This window comes from Lolium perenne, chromosome 2 (assembly GCF_019359855.2).
Source record: "Lolium perenne isolate Kyuss_39 chromosome 2, Kyuss_2.0, whole genome shotgun sequence".
Taxonomy (NCBI): Eukaryota; Viridiplantae; Streptophyta; class Magnoliopsida; order Poales; family Poaceae; genus Lolium; species Lolium perenne.
The window spans coordinates 284,023,531-284,044,110 of NC_067245.2; the positions used below are offsets into that span (position 1 = coordinate 284,023,531).

Here is a 20,580-nt window from a genome sequence, read left to right on the forward strand (position 1 = left end):
TACACAACTTTTCTCGCTTTTTCCCAAATATTTACTTTCGAGGTCCCATCTAAACAAGTGTGTGCATGCATTGTATCCTTTGTTCGTCTGTCCCGAAATGTTACCGAGAGCGGGCCAATCATTGATGGTTACGAATAGCAACGCTCGTAGGTCAAATTCTTGCTCCGTGTGCTCATCCCACACACGTACACCTGGTTTGGCCCACAACTCCAAAAGTTCATCGACTAATGGCCTTAGGTACACATCAATGTCGTTGCCGGTTGCTTTGGGCCTTGGATAAGCACGGCATCATAATGAACTTCCGCTTCATGCACAACCAAGGAGGAAGGTTGTAGATACATAGAGTCACGGGCAGTCTTGGACTGCAGCTCTGCTCCCCAAAAGGATTCATGCCATCCGTACTTAGACCAAAGTATAAGTTCCTTGCCTCACCCGCAAAATCCGGAAACTCTCTCCCGATGTTTCTCCACCGCCGACCATCGCCGGGGTGCCTCAACATCGCGTCTTTCTTACGTTCTTCCATGTGCCATCGCAACAACTTGGCATGCTCTTTGTTTCGAACAAACGTTTCAACCGTGGTATTATTGGAGCATACCACATCACCTTCGCAGAACCCTCTTCCCGGGGTGGCTCGCCCTCAACATCACCAGGGTCATCTTTTACGATCTTATACCGCAATGCACCACATATCGGGCATTTATTCAAATTCTCGTACTTCTCACCGCGGTAGAGGATACGATCATTAATGCATGCATGTATCTTACGCACATCTAATCCTAGAGGGCGAGACAAGCTTCTTTGCTTCATATGTCTTGACGGGCAATTCATTATTTCTTGGAAACAGCTTCTTTAATATTATCATCAATTTCTCAAATCCCGAGTCACCACACCGACCTCTGCCTTCCATTTCAGCAATTCCAATATGCTACCCAGCTTTCTATGCCCATCTTCACAACCTGGGTACAACAATTTGTGGTGGTCCTCTAACATCTTGTCGAACCGCAACCTCTCCTTATCCGTGTCACGCCTCTTCTTGCATCGTAAATGGTCCGACGAAGATCATCATCAACAGGATCATCTCGATGCCTGTTCTTCACCTCCTTCTTCTTCATTGTCGTCCATTGCGGTATCAAAGCATTCAGAGAACATAGATCGATAATACTTCTCATCATTATCTTCTTCCTCATCGCCGTCTTCCATCATAACCCCTTCTTCTCCGTGCTTGGTCCAAACATTATAACTGGACATGAACCCAAACCGAAGCAGGTGGCTCTTAATATCTCTTGAGCAAGAGTAATCCTTCTCGTTCTTACATTTTAGACATGGACAGCACATAAAACCTTGCTTCGACTTGTTGGCCTCGGCCACAAGCAGAAAGAATTCACGCCCTCTCTCGAAAGCGGGAGCACATCGGTTACCGTACATCCATGGATGACTCATCTGCATCATAAGCACAATTATATATGTATCGGATGCAATCACCTTGCTAAAATTAATATTGTACGGACTATGCATATATATATAGTCGAGAAAATAGTTGCTAACCTTTTTGGATCAAAAAGAGGAGAAATCTTATCAAATAAAACCAAGTGGCATCCCTCTCACAAGCATTCCATCAAACACCTCTTGTGCACATGTAGAAAAAATGAGCTAGCATACACCTCCACCTTCACCACCAAGGAAAAAATGAGGTGGGGGTGGCTGGCTGCTTCTATATATATATATAGGGGGGACATTTTGTCGCGGGCCGTATTACGACCCGCGACAAAAGGGGTGGCCACGTCGCTCCTACCCCTTTTGTCGCGGGTCGTAATACGGCCCGCGACAAAAGGCCGCGACAAAAGCCTCCGCGCGCTCCACATGGTTTCGGGGCGACATGGCCAGGCCATTTGTCGCGGGTGCAGGCGCGCCCGCGACAAAAGGCTCCCACGGAAGCCCTGTTTTCCACTAGTGATTGTTTGCATTAGGAAACCCTCTTATTGATTACAGTAAGGAAAACATGAGCTATTTAGTGTAGCGACTATAGGGAGAAAATTACCTGAACATGTCCATTCATTTTTAAGTTGCACAACATCAAATATCGCAATCTATTGAGTCTGAGATGGTCTGTTGTCCTTTGTTTGGAATCTCAGACCTTGTTGTATACCAGCCACTTCAGCATTTTTGCTCTCCTGGAAAAAATCATCTCTTTGGATCTAGAAGAACTTAAGCAATTGAAGTTCAATCAGCATGATAAAGTGATACCACCTCTGTTCCAAAATATAAGGCTTATATTTCGGAATGAAGGTAATACTTGTTATTTAGGAACATGTACTGATTTTTAGCATTTAATTTATATTCTTGAAAATTCTGCATGCCAAGCATAGAGAATGTCATGCATGCTTATACTTTTCATGTACTGAACCGTAGCAATTATTTTTTACCGTGATGATCTGTACCTAATGTTTTTTTTCTGCAGTGCACCCTTGGTTGCTCTGTGGGACACATGTTTCTGCTCTTTCTGATGTCGGCGGAGAGGCCACTGCCAACATCTTGTTGCTCGGTTGTGGATGAGCTCGAGCGCAAGTTAAATGGCATCAAGGTAATCTACTCTCTTAAGCCCTGGCTCTTTGTTATTGTTACTACAGATGTGCATTATCTTCTTGCCAAATGCAAATAAATAGGTTAGACAAGAATAATAATTCAGCTGCCCAGAATTTTTTTGTCCTTAAGCAAGTGTTGATTCACTGAAACACAATGAAAATACACATTCTCGATTTATTATTCATTGGTTTGACTGAAACCATTTTTTTGCTTATCATTTTCTTGTAGATTGGTGGAGTGAGTGAAGCAGCAGACAGCCAAAAGAAGATGGGGTGCAGTATAGGTATTACAGGACCAAGTTTTATACTGAAATTCTATTGTTGGCAAAAAAAGTTGATCTGATGGTATACTCGGTATTGTTGTATGCTTTTAGTGTTGATATTTACTGGTTAGCGTGTGCATGGACTAAAGAAAGTGTCTTGCCATTCATTTGATTTGATTGAAACAACAATATGCATTCTCCCCAAGTTCCGTTGGAAGAACATGTTCGAGCCATCATCAGATGCTAGTAGTGTGTCCATGTTTTTCTTGAGGGACAAGTGCATGAGCTGTCTAAGCATGTGCATGTCTACGTACACAGAGTAGTCAGCATGAAGATTAATTGTATCGACTGAAAGCGAAGCATGTGCTTGTGATTTAGAACTGTTAACTCAAATTGTGAAATAGGTTCATCTTTGATTTAGAACTGTTAACTCAAATTGTGAAATAGGTTCATCTTTATATTCCTGTTGATGCAAGAGTTTGTTCTTAATATGTTAGACTGATAGGATTTTTAGCATCGTCCATAAATAAATTTTGTTGCTCTAGCATGGCTATATATGCCTAGTGAGATTTCTATTCAAGAATTATCAATGGTATGTCCGTCTGGGTGATGCTTCTCTGTAAGTATATATATGTGCATATATTAGCGAAGCTTGTGCATGTTTCTTATTCATTTTAGAATGGTGGATTCAAATATCTGAATACATTCATCTTTACATTCTTGTTGATGAAAGATGTACTAAGTCTGGTAGTCTGATATGCCATTCATATGTGCAATTGTTGGCTTTTGAGGATTTTTCACATATGCTCATTAGTTTTCTTCTTCAGCCAGAGTGTTTTTCAAACTCGATACTCATGGAGGTGTAGCTTCTTACTGATTCACCAACTATGAAATGCAGGGTTTGGCCTTTGTTTAATTGAATAGTTTGGAGGTTGAATCTACAGTCGTGGAATGCAAGATTGAGCATCCGTTCTCGTGTTGATTGATCTCTTTCCGCCGTCAGCCTGATGGTGGTGGGCTCACAGCAACACAACCATGGTGGCGGTGGTGTTCTTCTGCTACAACCGAGCGGTACATGCTCCTTCTATCTTGCAACCCCCTCTGTGGTGCTCTGAATCATGGCCCTCATGGCCTGGTGGTGTGTGTGCGTTCGTGTGCGTCTTGTGTTGATGTTGATGAGGACGACATGTTTGAATACCCCTGACACATGAGGTTGTACTTGTATATATTCCTTTAAAATTGTAGTGTTTCTACGTCTCCAAAAATGTTGTTCTAGTCCAAAAATTCATGTCTTCTTTGTTTTTCAATAGCAGACCTTCGTGAAATACTTATATTCGTGTCTCCAAAAATTCAAATGTATTACTCCATAACCGCAACCACCTTACTTGATGTAAGCAAAACTGCGTTTCAGGTCTGGGTCTTGAGTTGGTCCGCAAAAGCACTCCATAGGCCATCATTATGTTCATGTCGAGCAATATGTAGCAGTTTGCACTCAGAAGACTCCATGTGCACAACAAGATGCTTTACTTCTGCTAGGAACGCCAAGGGGAACAATGGTTCTAAACCTAGTTCAAACACTACCGTGAAGGTGACTGGCTGTGTTCTTTGGCTCGAACTCTTTACATTTATTTAGGAGTTCAAATTATAATTCCATATACTAAACATTTGAGGCTGATCTTTCTGTTTGTGATTTTCAGGTAAAGAAGAAAAGAGCTAAGACCTGAAGTAACTAGTTTGTTCTTGTGCTTGTCCTCGCTAGCTCACTACATCGACCAGGCCTGTTGCTGCTCTGACCTGTAGGAGAACTAATGCTCCAACTACGTCCCCGTGTCCAAAAGTAAGCACCTTTATTTCTATCTCCCTCCTCCTTGAATTGCTTGGCTCGGATGTGCGTTTGAATTCATGCTTTGATTCCATTTTGCTCAGGTCACATTGTTGTTCCAGTGGTGGTGTGGTGGCGTTGGTGCCCTCCGATGGTGTTCTGGTGGTGGTGCCCTCTGTGTGTTCCGGTGGTGGTGCCCTCTGGTGGTGTTGTCCACCAGAGCTGCTAGCGGCAACCACGTGAGCTCCTACTAGTACTGCTGGCGTCCAGTACAACCTGCTGCCCCTGCCTTCTTCGACCTGGAGCTGATGCTCCAACTGCGTCCCCGTGCCCGAAAGTAAGCACTTTTCTTTCCATGTCTCTCCTCCTTGAACCGCTTGGCTCAGATCTGTGTTTGAATGCATGCTTCGATTTCATTTTGCTCAGGTCAAGTTGTTGTTCTGGTGGTGCTGTGGTGGCGCTGGCGACCTCCATTGGTGTTCTGGTCGGTGCCCTCCGTTGGTATTCTGGTGGTGTAGTTCATGGGAGCTGATGCCAGCAACCACGGGAACTCCTGCTGCCGCTGGTGCTGCTGGCAGTCTAGTACGACCAGCTGCCCCTGCCTTCTTCGACCTGGACGTCTCCTACATCACAACGTCCCTCCTCGGAAGGTCTCCCTTTCTCTCTCGATACCTCCCTCTTTACCCTGGACTGTGCTGTTTATGTTTGCTAGAGTGGGAATATGTGATTCCTGCATGGAAAGATTAGATTTTTAGTTTCTGTAACTAATTTCCTTAATCAAAATTTGAGCATGGGCACTTCCGCTAATTTGAGGGAAAAATATTGTTCAAATGTCGAGGATATCTTGTGCTGCCCTTATTTAACTATGCTTTGGACTAGATCCAGCATGACTGCAGATTGCAATGGCAATGCTATGAGCAACACTTAATCTATAACGATGTAAGAGTAGAATGCACATGTGTGTTTGATTTGCTAGAATATGCCCTTATTGATCTATGCTTTGGACTAGATCCAGCATGATTGCTGATTGCAATGCCATGAGAAGCACTTAATCTATAATGACGTAAGAGTAGAATGCACATGTGTGTTTGAGTTGCTCGAACGTGCTCTAATAATTTGCTCATCTGCCTTTGCATTATTAAGGAAAGTTTGTGCTAGTGATAATATAAATCATTGCTTGGGATTTGAGTCTATGCTAGTGATGCATAGCTGGTACTATTGTACCTTGTGTGGTCTTGCTCTATATGTTGGTTTCTTATTTAATAGGTGTTGACACTAGTTTCTTATATGATTTTATAATAAAACATATACTATGTTACAAGGCACACGTCCAACCCTTGCAATAATGCATCTATACATACATGGCTTAAATTCTGTTACATTTGGTTGCTGGTACCTAAGCCTCTTGGTTTTCATCATCTGAGACAAATATATTTAAGCAGGTGATGGTGATACATTAAGCCAGTGCTTGATGTGAATAGGAGATAGTTGGTATTAGTCATTTTGAAGTTATATATGATTAAAATCCATCAACATAAATTGTTTTATGCATGTTCGTGGCCACAAGCAGGAGAGATTTTAACATGTTGTTGGTTTTACTTTCTTTCCAGCCTTGCTATTTTGTCTTATAGCATTGTTTTGTATGGTGTGCAGCCCTAGTGGTGGAAGTTCATCCAGGCGGCAACATTTCGTAAAGAAGGTGTCTTGTAAAGAAGTATTCATTGGAGCACTACACGGCCCATCCTCGTGGGGCTCCGCAGACATGGTCTATCGCCAACTGGCTCGGGTGGTGCGGCTTGCCTCCGGTCCGCTATGCCTTGACCCGGCGGCGTATGCAGTACTGTTCCATTTGTTGTAATACTAAGTAGTCGAATTGTGTCGTCCAAATCAGTAGATTTAGTTCTTACCCGTGTATTTCTTTATTCTTTATTTGCACTTGTCATCTTTACTACATTCATATACTCCATGTATCCTTAAATACCTATGTGTTATGCATAGTACTAGTAGTTGATTGTTTGCGAAGTGATGTGGATGTCCAAAATAGAGTTAAGGTCAATTTCCAACACTTCAGCCGTCGATTGAGCTCCTTCCACGAGTTATTACCAACGTGCCTAATCTTTGTAATACCAGGAATATTTCAAGTCATATTGGTTTTACAAGCTAGCTAGACATGATGTCTTGTTCCTCTTATCGCGGTCAACCCCACCCACACCATGGTCAATCCTGCAAGTCACCGTTACACAAGCCTGATGAGCTTGCTAGCTCCAGTTGACTATGCGTGGGGGCTAGCGGTTGCAAAAAAGTCCGTTCTACCAGGCTAAGTGAAAAACTATTGAAAGAGAATATTTTACATGCTGGATTTCTGTCTATTTATCTGGGATTTCAACCTCATAGATAGGGTGCTCTGATTTGGTAACCTCGATTGTGTGATTCATGGTTCCCAAATTCTCAGCCTACTTAACTACTCTAGTCCATATTTTACGAGGTCAATGCATCATCTAGAAAAGCTTGACCGATCGTACGATGTGCGGACGAATCCACCATGCTAGGCAACATAATGGAGAAAGTGAAGATTTGCAAATTAATCCATATGAAGGGTCTTCGAGTCTGCCCAAAACATCTGTATATATGTACATCATTTTTGCACCCACTAATTTCAGCCGAACGGACAAATGGTAGATAAGGAGAAGACCTTGGGGACACAAAAAAAACATAGATATGAATCCAGTCCGTGAATTAAGGAATTACTTAATTAATAGGACAGGAATCCAGCCCCTGACCTGGACCAGGAATTACTCCCATCGTATGCTCAAATTCTGCGCTTGCTCGCATAATTAAGGAAAGGTGCCTAATTTATGGGGCGTTTGTTTGTCTTCCCTAGGCAACTCACATCAGTAATCTATGAAACCAACCATCAAGCTACGAACCAAGAGCAGAGGAGAGAAGAGCCAAAAACTCTTTCCCGCTCAGCTTTTGCCTCGATGAAAATTCAAACCAGCCTCCCTCCTCTATAAATGTAAGTCCATTGTCATACACCGCGTGCGGGGATCGTGTGTGTGACTTGTGACTTTGGACTTTGGCGTCGGCGAGGAGATGAGATGAGATGGCCATGGCCTCGAGTTCACTACCTGGACGCGCGCGAGTTCCCGCACTCCCTCTTCCAAGACGCGCACGATCTCGAGGACGCCACCATCGCGGATGCGCACGAGCTTGGCGACACTCGACGGGGCGGGTCGACCTGGCGGCTGGCCGTCCAGCTAGTCGCGCACCCTCCTACGGCGCCGGTGCTCCCGTCTTCGTTCTCGTCCGCCTCCGCAGCTCCATCGCCGTCCGCCTCCGCAACTCCGTTTGGGCCCTGCCTCGCCGCCGCACCAGAGGCCTCGCCGCGCGACCCGGGGAAGCTACTGCGGCCTCCATGATCCACGAGGAGTCCGATGAGTCGACGCAGACATTGGCAACTACTGCGGCCTCCATGATCCACGAGTTCACCTCTAACCCGGGGCCACAGCACCGGGGCTCTGTGTAGGGGCGCTCCAAAAACCTGCCGCGCAACATAGTGGAAGGGCAGGCCCGCCTCCACAAGGACTACTTCCACCTCACTGATCCGATCTTCCCGGAAAAACTGTTCCGGCGCCGATACAGGATGTCAAGGGACCTGTTCTTGGTCATTCTAGGGGGCGTCAGAAACTACGACCCCTACTTTCAATGCAGGCGCGATGCAACAGGTGCTTTAGGCTTCACCTCCTACCAAAAATGCTCCGCGGCTATTCGCATGCTCTCATATGGAATGGCTGCGGATATATTCGATGAGTATCTTCGAATGGGTGAGAGCACCTGTCTTGAGGCCATGTACAGGTTTTGCCTCAGGATGGAACCATGGCAGGGCAGATTCTTGTCGTCTGCGGCTCGCCTAGTTTTGATCAATGCATGCCTGTCAAACCTTCCAATCTATTCTATGGGCCTCTTCCTCCTCTCGGATGGTACTCATGAAGGCTTTGACAGACACAGATGCAGATTCTTCTGGGAGGGACAAGGTAATAAGAGGAAATATCATATGGTGGCCTGGGAGGACATCTGTAAACCCAAGGCCCAGGGTGGGCTTGGCGTTATGAACACGAAGCTCATGAACCTTGCCCTTATGACTAAATGGATTTGGAGAATGTTAACGGAGGACGACAGCAAACTGCTCTGGCTTCAACTCCTCAAGGCAAAGTATCCAAACCAGCCTCCCTCCTCTATAAATACAAGTCCATTGTCATACACCGCGTGCGGGAATCGTGTGTGTGACTTGTGACTTTGGACTTTGGCGTCGGCGAGGAGATGAGATGAGATGGCCATGGCCGGCGAGAAGAAGCTCCTCTACGCGTACATCCTCGTCGTCGACATGATCTCCTACCAAGATTGCTGGGGGTGGCCGCTGGAGGCAATGGATCGCCGGCCGGCCGGCCGGCCGGCCGGCCGGCCCTAAAGAGGATTCGACCTTTCGTGTAGGCACTCTTGCTCATCATTCCTGTCTCTTCCGACCTGCAAAGTACCTTCCTTCACATGCATCCTGCATAAGGTTTCCATGCACTTCACACAAAACATGTGCTGGCACGGCAGCTTGATGAAGTTCGAACCTAATTTTTCCAAATTAAAGTTAGTCTACAAAAGGATGAACTGCTATGAGACTAACTCAATTTCCCAAGTAGCCGAATGAGCAGCCCAGCCGGTCCATATAGTATCTACTATGAGCTATGGAAATTTAGTCGCATATTGGTATGCTACCACTGTGGGATTGTTGAACTAGAATACAGAGTGGAACGGATGCTCCAGAATAGGTGGTATTCTTCCGAGGAAGAACCAAGAAAAGTAAATAACAAGAGAGCATGCTCAATTGGTACGACTTCGGTATGACTGCACAACAGAAAATAAGTCAAAGAAAAGGAAAAAAAAAACTCTTACCTTTACTCTCATTAAGGCAAATCATACACACATGTAGATCCTCAAGAAAAACTTGATAGCAGTTCTTACTACTGTAACTGAGCATCAGTGGGATTACAGACTCCAATGAGAGACCTCTTGAGATTGCCCTGGCAGCCCCCAGATCCTCCCCGCTACAGCTGTCACCTTCGCCGCCGCCAAGAAGATTCAGAAATACATAAGCAAGAATACATCCCCCATGGCGACGATCGTGTTCCAGAGCACTGTCATCGGCGGCCCGACACCTCTTTCCCCTTTTTTTCGATAAGGGGCGCTTTATTACTCAAAAAGTTTTAAGCATTACACCCAGCCTCTGCATAACCAGGATGCACACAGCCGTTCAGTAGTCTAGGATCCATCAAAGAGCGATACAAAATAAGATAAAAGCCAACTACTATGACGCTCCGTTGGCTTCAATCCTCCGACTATGCAGCCACCCATGTTGGGAGATAAACTCCGTGGCCGTGTTCTCCAATCGTGTAGACACCTCCATAAAGAGATCGCGATCCTCCAAACGCTAAAGTGGCTTGTTAGATGCTGTTTTGGGCTCCTATTTGGGGTTGTCGGTGGAGATGATGTAACCTTGCACTTCATGTTATTGTTGCTTGTAGTTTTCTGATGGGTACTTAGGGATTCTCTGGTTGAGGGCATGCTTGGTTTGCAGAATTCTACAAACATAATAAATAAATAAAACACAAGAATATGATAGAAATGTGCTTCAAAATATAGGATTGACGAGAACCAACCTGTGGTTGGATGGTTAGGAGGGCAGTGGCACCCCCAGCCCACCAGAGTTCAAATCCCAGATTTGACACTTTGGTGTCTCATAAAGGCGGAATATTCTTCAGTGGGAGGCGACGTTCCCGTCGACAGCGAGGCGCCTGTGGTGACTTCGTCAATCTCAAGATCCGCCGGATCAGTTCTTCAACGCAGTCTCTTGGAGGTGCTCATAGGGGTAGGGTGTGCGTGTGTGCGTTCATAGGGGTGAGTGTGTGCGCGTATGTATGAGAGTCTTTGATTGTACTGTGTTTCGCAAAATATAGGATTGACATACACACACGAATTCAAAATATAGCATCCAGGTGTTGCAATCGCATGCATCTCCGTTCTAGCAAATAAAGGTAACATACCATGCATGACCATACTCCCGTCGGTCGGGTATATTAGTATTCCTATAAATTATCAATTTACTTATTACGAAAAGTCTCTTTGCCTCCTGAGCACTAGTGAGCCCGTTGTTATAAAGAGTATAAAAAAAATATTTACAAGTTTAATTTTTTTTGAAAAGAAATCCTACCATAGCCAATGAAGTGAACTACAAGTATGCAAAATCGCAACGCGAAATTGTTTGTATTGCGGGCTACACAAAAATGAAAATTTCTGATAAAATTTAAATATTTCTAAATATGCATACTCAAATCCACATGTTTGTCATTGTTGTGTAGCTTTGAATACAAAGTATTTAAAATTAATATTTTGCACGTTTGTGGATACATGATTGGGTACATCCAGATTTTTTTCAAATTATTTTGAAATTTGTAAATATGATTTCTGAATTTATTAAAATAATAGGATCCTGGTGCCCTGGAGCCAAAAAAATTCCACTCATATATATTACAAAAAATATATCACTATAAACTTGAGATGTGATTTATATTATATAGGTGAAGTTGATTCTTAGGGATAATGCAGAACTAATAAACCCAAAAGAGGGAGTAAGTAATCACCCTTTGTTGTTATACACGCATGTCATGTTTAATTGATTGCATGCGGCTAGTACTTTGCTCGACCTAGAACTAGATAAATTCTATGACATCACTAAGTTTTATGTGCAATTCATGTGCACTGAGAAAAATATGTGTAATTGCACACATATGTGCAATTCTCATGTGCATGAATCACGATACAAATTTAACGGTACTAGAGTCGACTTAGAACTAACTTAATTGTGATCGACTAGAACTAGCAAAAGGGATATGATTAGTCAGAATAGAAGAAAAGTGTCCCAATAAAACATACATCAAATGTGAAAGCCCTAACCTGCAATACTGCAACCTAATCTGAAAGAATGTAACAGTGGGAGTAGGGATATGACACTAGAACTTTATCTTCACACAATCTTGTGAGCCCCAGTGCTCGCTTTGTTTGCCGGCAAACTGGACCTGCTTCTTGCACAGTGTGCAATAGCTGGCTTGGCACGACCAGCAGAAAATATATTTATCATCATCCTGAATGCATATGGCCACTGGTTAGATGCAATAGAGGCAAACTGGTGATCTGTAATGTGGAACAGAATGCTCCAGTCTGAAAAATGATGTGGTTCATTACCTTATAAATTTTTTGACGGCATTTTGGACATTTTATGGTACTGCCTACAGGTTGTTTTTCAGTACGTACGCGATTTCTTGTTTCTAACTGTTCCAGCAGCTTGCCCCAGTCTGTTGTGTCTTTTTCTTTATGATGAAAGAGGTCACATCTCCCGCTGCAGTTTGTTAAAACATGCATGCATAAAGATAAGTAAGCCTAGATTATGAACCTTTGTCTTTATTTATATAAAAGACCCTGCATAGTTCAGACTGCCAACCTGAAATGGGCATAGCCAGCGATGATAGCCTTGCCACAGCGGAAGCAGAATGTCTGACCACAGCTGCTACACACAACTTTGTTGCATCTGTCAGTTTTGCTGATGGTCATTTGACATTTTGGACATGATCTAGCATTGCTGTAAAGCAGTTTTACACTAATCATGTCCTCCACCATCCCCCGTGTGGCCATCTTGCCTGATGCCTGCAAAGATAAAATTGAAGACGACAGATGTTCAGTAACCTGAAGTTATATTTCAGCAGTCAATATGACATGTAATGCCCCCAAGGAGGTGCCAAAAGCGTATGACACTCTACGAAGATCTTTGAGAGATTTATATATCAAATGCATATTGGATATTTGAAGGATTTGAAAAGAAAACAAAATTTTTTTTTCCCTTGCAGTGCACCTAGGCTTCGATAAATTTCTAGGTCCACCTCTGCTCTGGTCAAAAAATCAATAAAGATAAATCCTCAATTTTGTTTACTAAGGGATGCCCACAGGTTATTCGTAATGAGGTCAAACAGATACTCGAGGTGAATGTGGAGGCCCTTAATGAAAGGTACCTTGGTATGCCAACACATGTTGGGAGCTCACGTTATGGAACTTTCAAATTCTTGAAGGACCGGGTTTGGGGTAAAGTAAAAGGATGGATTGAGAAAATTTTATCTTTAGGTGGGAAGGCGCTTTTAACAAAGTCCATTGCCCAAGCTATACCGGTGTATTCGATGGCCCTGTTTCAGGTTACCCCGTAAGCTATGCGAGCATATAAACTCCCTCATTAGACAGTTTTGGTGGGGCTGCAAACAAGGGAAGAGGAAGTCATGCTGGGTGTCTTGGTAGGTTATGTCTAGATCAAAGCACTTGGGAGGTTTAGGTTTCAGAGATCTCGAAAATTTTAACTTATGCTTGTTAGCTCGCCAATCTTGGAGGCTACTACATGAACCTAATACCTTGGCTGCAAGAATTCTAAAGGGCCATATATTTTCCCAACTATTCTATACTTGATGCAACTCTGGGAGCTCACCCATCGCAGATTTGGAGATCCATCTTGAATGCGGCTTGTTTGGCCTTCCATGCCTTCCCGTACTTGACGTCGTACGCAAACCGGGATTTAACCGTATCTTGCACGGACCTAATGCTCATTATAGGAAGTGATGAGATCTCCGCCGAGAGCTTATATGCAATGAACTCGGATGTGAGTTGACGGTGGTCCGGCTGCGCATCCTTGCCATCAAGCTTCGGCCCCCGGCACATGTGAGTGGCTACACAACTTGTTATGTGCCAAGAGGGCCCTTTTTTGAAAGGTCGTGCACGGACAACCCATGGGCACCTTTTATCCACACATTTTAGCGTGTACCGCTTCTTCAAGTCCGAGTGAACAACGAGGTAAGGGCGATGATGCTTAATGGAGAACTCCTTCAACCATATCTTCAATTCCAAGAAGGTATCAAACGTTAGCCCTTTAGAGATCATAGCCGTCCTACCATCCACATCTCTCTTGGATAGTGGCCTAGCTCCAAGAAGTAAACTTTTGCCACCATCAACCACGGCTCCATCCGCAAGACTAACATCACGGAACAATGGTACCCGGATATCCCGTCCGGTTACCTTCTTGAAGATCTCGGCTCTTTCGGCTTCCTTAGCCGTGAAGCCATCCTCGTCAACCTCCTCTTCGGGTCCATCATCATCCGAGTCCGACGCATAGCATCGGGAATAAGGAATGGAGTGGTCCATCTCCTCTTGCGTCCAATATTTATCCAAATCACCGATATTGTTGCCATTCATCTCGAAACCATCATCACCATCGTCATGCTCGTCATACTCATTATCCAACGGAGGTTGTTGGGCAATGGGAGATTGGACAATGGGAGATTGGGTGGCCTCTTCTTGGCTCATGGGTGGAGGAGTCCTCTCTCGAATGGGGGAGGAGGGCCGGTTAAGGTCAAGCTCGATACGAGCATCAACCGTCTTGGTTGCAAACAACTCCAAAGCCTTATCTTGTGACCCGGCCACCGTCTCCTTGTAAATGGACCAACGTTGCTCGGAGTTGATACGCATTATCTTCCAACGGGTGTGCATTCCAAACCCCACATTATGCCTTCTCTCTAGCTCAACACCATCATTTGGCTCATTCCAATTCAACTCAACCCTAACTTGTGCTACCACCTCCGCAAAGCTAGGGCTAACGTCAAACACCAAGTCAACCTCTTCCGGGTCCGGCTCTATGTTTCCCTTCAAGAAAGCATCCTTCTCCACATGATGAACATGAACAATTCTTTCCATCCCCCTAGCATAATGGGAACAACACATACACACATGTGTTCATTAGTTACCATAATCAACATAATCTACCCATACAAACTAGCACACTACCATTTCTCCTACTTCAACAACCCTAACATCCAACCAAATCCATCTCCACCCTCAAATCAACCAAATCCACATCTAGGGTTTCACATATAGATTGGAGCAAATACACAAAATCAATAGATGAAAAGAGGGGGAACGGAGGAGATTACCTCAAGGAACGAGTTGGGAACGATCTCCACGCACAGATCTGAAGATTTGGTGGTGGATTTGGTGGGGGGGAGAGGGAGGGAGAGAGAGAGAGAGCCGGCCGCCTGTTCTTGGAGCGAAGAAGAGAAAGAAAGAGAAGGGTCGGGCTGGGCTGGGCGCGCGGCCGAAACTTAAGTGGATGTGTGGCGCCCTTGCCAGGGGCGCCACACTTTCAAAGTGTGGCGCCGGCGGGAAAGGCGCCACACGTGCTGCCACGTCGGATCGGGGTCACCAGCTCAGCGTCGATCGGCCACGTCGGATGGGTTCGTGGCGCCCGGCGCCGGGCGCCACATGGGCATATGTGGCGCCCGTGAGAGGGGCGCCACACAAAAGGGTTAGATCCGTGAAATAGTTTCGCCGGAGGGACAGTCTGTGTTTTTCTTTCAGTTTTGGGTTATTTTTTGTGCAAATCGCCATGCGGCGATACTTACTTCTGGAGGCATTCTCTGCTGAATTGTAACATGTCGACAAGTGTATCTGTGTATGGGCCCTCTCTGACGACCTGATGGTGCAACTCATATCTCAAGGAGTTACAAGCGGTGGCTAAACCAATGGCTAGCCAGATACACCTGGTCGTCTCGGCCTCAAAGGCTAGATGGTTGCCTCCCCAACCTAGACTGGCCAAATTCAATGTTGACGCAGCTTTTTCACGTCATGGAGATAGGGGAGCGGCATGAGCTATATGCAGAGATGACAATGGCGCATACCTGGGTGCTTCTGTCATGGTCTATCCTAGGATTACTGATGCTACGCTTGAATCTCTTGCATGTAGATAAGCATTGGCGCTTGCGGAGGATCTTTGTTTAACAAAGATGGTGGTTGCATCGGATTGCAAAAATGTTGTTTCGGAGATTGCTGAAGGTACTTGAATAACTGAACATTGCAGACATACATCAAAATTTCAGTGTCCATTCACCCTTGATGTAAAAAAAGAGGCATAGCCTTGATAATGAAATCATACATTTTCATCTATGAAGTTCAGTACTACTCCCTCCGTCCCATAAAAGATGTCTTCAATTTGTCTAAATTTGAATTTTTAGTGTCCAGTTACATCCAAATTTACACAAGGGAGTAGTATTTTTCATTTTATCGAGAATGAAATACCCCAGCCTCGCGTCTGCGTGAAAACCAGCAAATCTTCCATGTACACACTGTTGGCAAAAAATGCTTAGCCGCAAATGTATAAGCTTTCACGCAGAAATAGAAAAGCAAGACTTTTCCAGAAGATGAGAGAGAGTAATAATACCATTAAAGTAATTTACCATGCATGGTCAATATATAATTCCCCTTGCTTGTAATATATATCATGTTCAAGTGATTTGTCAGGATTGTGAAAGTCGCAAGACTACAACCTAACCTACAAACGTGTAACAATGGGAGCAGGGAATTGACGTTAGAACTTTGTCCCGATGCATTCCGGTGAACCCCAGTGCTCTCCCTGTACCCCTGTAAACTGGACCGGCTTTTTGCACATTGTGCAATAGCTAGCTTGGCAAGCCCAGCAGAAAATATATTTATCATCATCCTGAATGCATGTGGCAATTTGTTAGATGCAATAGAGTCAGACTAGGGATCAGTAATGTGGATCAAAATGTTACTACATTCACGCCATGTTGCAGATTGAAAAAATAAAGTTCCTTACCTTGTAAATTTTTTGACGGCATTTTGGACATTTTACAGTACTGCCCACAGGTTGTCTTTCAACTTGTCGGGCTAGCTGTTCCATTAGCTTCTCCCAATCCCTTGTGTCCTTTTCTTTCTCAAAGAGGCCACAATTCCCTCTGTAGTTCGTCAAAACATCCATGCATAAAGATTAGTAAACCTAGATTATGGACCCATGTTTTTAATTTAAAACAACCTGGATAGCTCAGGCTGGGATACCTAAAATGGGCATAGCCACCGATTGCAGCCTCGCCGCAGAGGAAGCAGAATGCCTGACCACAACTGATACATACCACTTTATTGCATCCTTTAGTTTTGCTGATGGCCATTCTGCATTTTGGGCATGATTTAACATCGCTGTAAAGCACTTTTATGCTCAACATTTCAACCATCCCCCTTGTGGCCGCCTTGCCTGATGCCTGTAGGCATAAAATTGAAGTCAACAGATGGGAGAATATTCATTAAAATGAAATTATTCTCCAGCGGTTAACACAGCATGTAATGGCGCAACAAGGAGGCGCCAAAAGCCTCTTACACTCTTCAAATATTCATGATAGACTGCAGTCAAATGCATATTGTATGTTTGAAGGATTTATCAACAAAACGCAACATGTTTTGTCGTTGTATAGGTACTCTGGCCCCAACTACTCAAAATAGTATGAATTGCACAGTATAACTATAAATGCAAGACGGTAACATAAATAATCTAAAGTCTCAGTTGTCAAGTCATGTCGCATACGAGATTTTAGATGCATTTCTACCTGCTGTCTCTGAAGTTTTTCTTCCAGAGTGAGACACAGCTTCCCTGGATGACGTGGATCCTTGCACACCGAGCAGAATACAAAGCAACATTTTGGGCATTGTGCATTGTTATCCTCATCTTCCACGCAACCGATTGCACACCTTGGACAGTGAACCACGTCTGACATCGAGTTCAATGCTTTCTCAAGAGTAAGCTTATCCCAACGTTCAAATTCTTCCTCGCCGAGAAGCCTCTTTAACAAATACGGTGGAATCGAACCACTGCACTTAGTATCAGGGCATACTAACTGAAACAAAGTACCTTCCTTCACATGCATCCTGCATAAGGTTTCCATGCACTTCATACAAAACATGTGCTGGCACGGCAGCTTGATGAAGTTTGAACCTAATTTTTTCAAATTAAAGTTAGTCTACACAAGGATGAACTGCTATGAGACTAACTCAATTTCCTAAATAGCCGAACGAGCAGCCCAGCCGGTCCATATAGTATCTACTATGAGCTATGGAAATTTAGTCGCATATTGGTATGCTACCACTGTGGGATTGTTGAACTAGAATACAGAGTGGAACGGATGCTCCAGAATAGGTGGTATTCTTCCAAGGAAGAACCAAGAAAAGTAAATAACAAGAGAGCATGCTCAATTGGTACGACTTCGGTATGACTGCACAACAGAAAATAATTCAAAGAAAAGGAAAAAACTCTTACCTTTACTCTCATTAAGGCAAATCATGCACACATGTAGATCCTCAAGAAAAACTTGATAGCACTTCTTACTACTGTAACTGAGCATCAGTGGGATTACAGACTCCAATGAGAGACTTCTTGAGATTGCCCGGTTATCTACTTTGTGCATAGGAACATCTAGACCTAATGTTATTTTTGTATCGAAACCGAGGTGTAGTAAAGAAGAAGCTCGTATCCACTCAACCCATCGGTATACCACTTCTTCCCCCGGCAGATCCGCCCAAATGGTGTCAAGCATCTCACAGAGCTGAGAAACATTAGGCCCATCCATCCATTTAGCGGTGATTGCAAAATATGGTGGCTCTTTGCTAGGATAGGACTGCGGAAGTAAGCATGTCAATATCAGAGGGGGCAGGTGCTCAAAGTTGCAAGAGTAGGAGAAGTCATTTGGTTCATCCTCCTCATGTTCTTCTGTACAATCATCAGTACATCGCCCATCATCTCCAGTTCTATTGACTGAATGAAACCTAGCGCACACTTCAGCGCCGTCGCGCAATTCGTAACGTATGCAAATCTGGAATTAGAGAAATAAAAAATCAATCAAAACAAAGCTTTTATCACCAAAAACACTGATGGAGAATAAAAGAAACCTGAAAATAGCGGAGCGCTCCTTTGTTTTCAAGCTCAGTAAGATCATCCCCATATATTGCTTCCAATGCCATCAGCTGTAGTGAAGATCAAACGAGGAAACAGATGAGGGCATGTTATAATCGTAAAGCACCAATTGTTCAAATGAGCAAACCCTGAAGCAACGCAATAGCAGCACCAACACAACCTCACAAAGTCTATCCGAACAAAGCTTCCTTTCCTTCGTTTTTTTTTTATGTATGCAACTCATCAGAAAAAAATTCTATACTTCGTTATTATAAATTAAAAATATTCCCTCCGGTCCAACTTAATCGGTGCAGCCACATACTATGTCCAGTAAGTGTACTCCTGACCTGAATTCCAAGTTCACCCTAAACAGAGTAAGTACAGTACTAGTTGGTCGAGAGAAAATTAATAGCTACCCTATTTCAGCAAAACAATCGCAGAACGTACGAATTGAAAAGATGCATTGCAAATCTTCGCCATAGCTCAGATCAAGCTCATAGATAAGATTAATGAAAAATTTCAACTCGATTTGAGCAGACCAACCTCGTCGTCCTGTCGCTGCAGGTTGTCCCGTATCTCATCTGCTTCTGCCTCGTTCTCGGCGCAAAGACGGAGTCCCGTCGCAACCGCGGCCATGGCGGCCTCCTCCAGCCTCGAGTCCGCCTCAGCCGCCGCGACCCACGGGGAGTCCAGGTGGAGCACGTCCTCCTCGGCGCCGCCATCACACGACACCGGCCTCGCCTCTGCCTCTGCGGCGCGCGACGAGGACGAGGGAGTCGAGGAGGATGCCTGGGGTGACAGTTCCGGGGAGGGGATGCGGTGCGATTCGACCGCTCGCGAGGTCGCGCCGGCGACGGAAGCTGCTGCCATGGCGGGAGCTCGGAGTTCTGTTGAGTCGGGATCAGTCCTTGATTCGGCGGAGTGGTGTCGATTCTGGACTGGGATCCGGTGCCTTGCCACAGGCGAGTCACGGCGTGCCTCACCCCTATGCATCCACCGTTCAAACACATCCCACGGTCAGCAACCGGCCAAGACCAAATCATACCACTCACGTACGCACAGAAAAGTGAACAATATACGGCTTCTTAGAGCAACTCTAACAGAGCCCCTATTTATCGAAACTGAAAAAATCGAGTTCAGTCTCCCGAAAAACACTTTGGTTGCGGATTTAGCGATGGCGTAGAACAGAAACCGAAAAGGTGAACCGAACTCGAAGAAATCAAACGTCGCGGGAAACCAAAACTTGCGATCGCACACGATTACATCGAATGAAGCTAAATTCGTTCATAATTTGTACAATACTAGGCAAAATACATGCATATTGCACGTACATTACGATCTAGGCACCTAAATTCAACTAGAATTAGTCCCCGGAGTGACTATACTGTCACCTGGGAGCTAAACGAAGCCGGCGGAGGGTTTTTGCTCGCCGGTCTTCCTAGGCGAGGACGACCGCCGCCACTTCGACGACCGCCGCCTCGGAGGTGCTCCCGCACGCTTGAGGCGTCCCGGCGGCGTCGTCGTCGTCGCCGTGCGGGCGGCGCGCCGGCAGAGGAGGGCCGCACGCCGTGGCAACGGGGCGCCTCGGCTTTTTCTTCCGCCGCCTCCTCCGCGCGCGCAGCGAGGTACGCCATCATCTCCGGCCACTTCCGGCCGGCCCTCCTCCATGCGCCGATGGAGCGCTGACGCCTGTCGAGCTCCGGCGAGGCCCGTGCACCCGGCGGACGCTGAGTGCAGCTTCCGGCTCCGGATCGGCCACCTCCCCTACCCACGCGTCTAGCACGCGTCATTCCGGACGGAGGGGAGCTGGCCGAAGCGGCGGCGCGGCCTCGGAGCGGCCGGAATCGCTCGTCGGAGCGGGGACCGGGCGGCGGCGGAGGGAGAGGAGACGGCGGAGGGGAGTAGGGTTTGCGAACTGAACTCCCCTCCGCGATCCCTTTTAATAGGGGCCGTGCGGGGAAATGTTCGGGCCCCTGAACTCCATATTCGGGCCGGCCCACTTTTTCGGGCGCTGTTCTGCGCCAGTTTTGGCCCGAACCCGTAAAT

General features: G+C 45.4%; 1 protein-coding gene and 2 long non-coding RNA genes across 5 annotated transcripts; 2 read left to right on the forward strand and 1 right to left on the reverse strand.

Moving 5' to 3' along the window:
* Positions 1-2,437: 2,437 nt before the first annotated feature.
* On the forward strand, positions 2,438-4,304 carry LOC139836172 (uncharacterized). 2 transcript variants are annotated; one of them, XR_011752713.1, is made up of 4 exons: positions 2,438-2,581; positions 2,812-2,936; positions 3,673-3,916; positions 4,257-4,304. It is a non-coding gene; the product is annotated as an uncharacterized lncRNA (long non-coding RNA). The 2 variants fall into 2 exon arrangements; XR_011752714.1 differs by having other exon boundaries at positions 2,812-2,927.
* A 7-nt stretch (positions 4,305-4,311) lies between these two features.
* LOC139836173 (uncharacterized) lies at positions 4,312-6,695 on the forward strand. The gene is made up of 4 exons (XR_011752715.1): positions 4,312-4,433; positions 4,543-4,682; positions 4,772-5,004; positions 6,321-6,695. It is a non-coding gene; the product is annotated as an uncharacterized lncRNA (long non-coding RNA).
* A 4,865-nt stretch (positions 6,696-11,560) lies between these two features.
* On the reverse strand, positions 11,561-19,462 carry LOC127336407 (uncharacterized). Of its 2 annotated transcripts, none has more exons than XM_051363216.2 (7): positions 19,078-19,462; positions 18,531-18,605; positions 17,902-18,454; positions 17,195-17,580; positions 12,214-12,416; positions 11,958-12,111; positions 11,561-11,857 (listed from the first exon to the last, which is right to left on the reverse strand). In XM_051363216.2, exons 1-7 carry the CDS (start codon positions 19,402-19,404, stop codon positions 11,726-11,728), a joined length of 1,830 nt encoding a protein of 609 aa, XP_051219176.1. In that variant the 5' UTR covers positions 19,405-19,462; the 3' UTR covers positions 11,561-11,725. The 2 variants fall into 2 exon arrangements, with proteins under 2 accessions (XP_051219176.1, XP_051219175.1); XM_051363215.2 differs by lacking the exons at positions 11,561-11,857; positions 11,958-12,111; positions 12,214-12,416 and adding exons at positions 16,001-16,296; positions 16,414-16,552; positions 16,653-16,852.
* Between the last annotated feature and the right edge of the window lie 1,118 nt (positions 19,463-20,580).

Excerpts from the sequence above, each read along its gene's own strand:
- LOC127336407 (XM_051363216.2), bottom strand. The coding sequence starts at position 19,404 with ATGGCAGCAGCTTCCGTCGCCGGCGCGACCTCGCGAGCGGTCGAATCG. Across the intron at positions 18,455-18,530 it reads GAGCGCTCCGCTATTTTCAG|ATTTGCATACGTTACGAATT; the intron begins GTTTCTTTTATT and ends CTCTAATTCCAG. Across the intron at positions 11,858-11,957 it reads GCCGTCAAAAAATTTATAAG|GATGATGATAAATATATTTT; the intron begins GTAATGAACCAC and ends ATATGCATTCAG.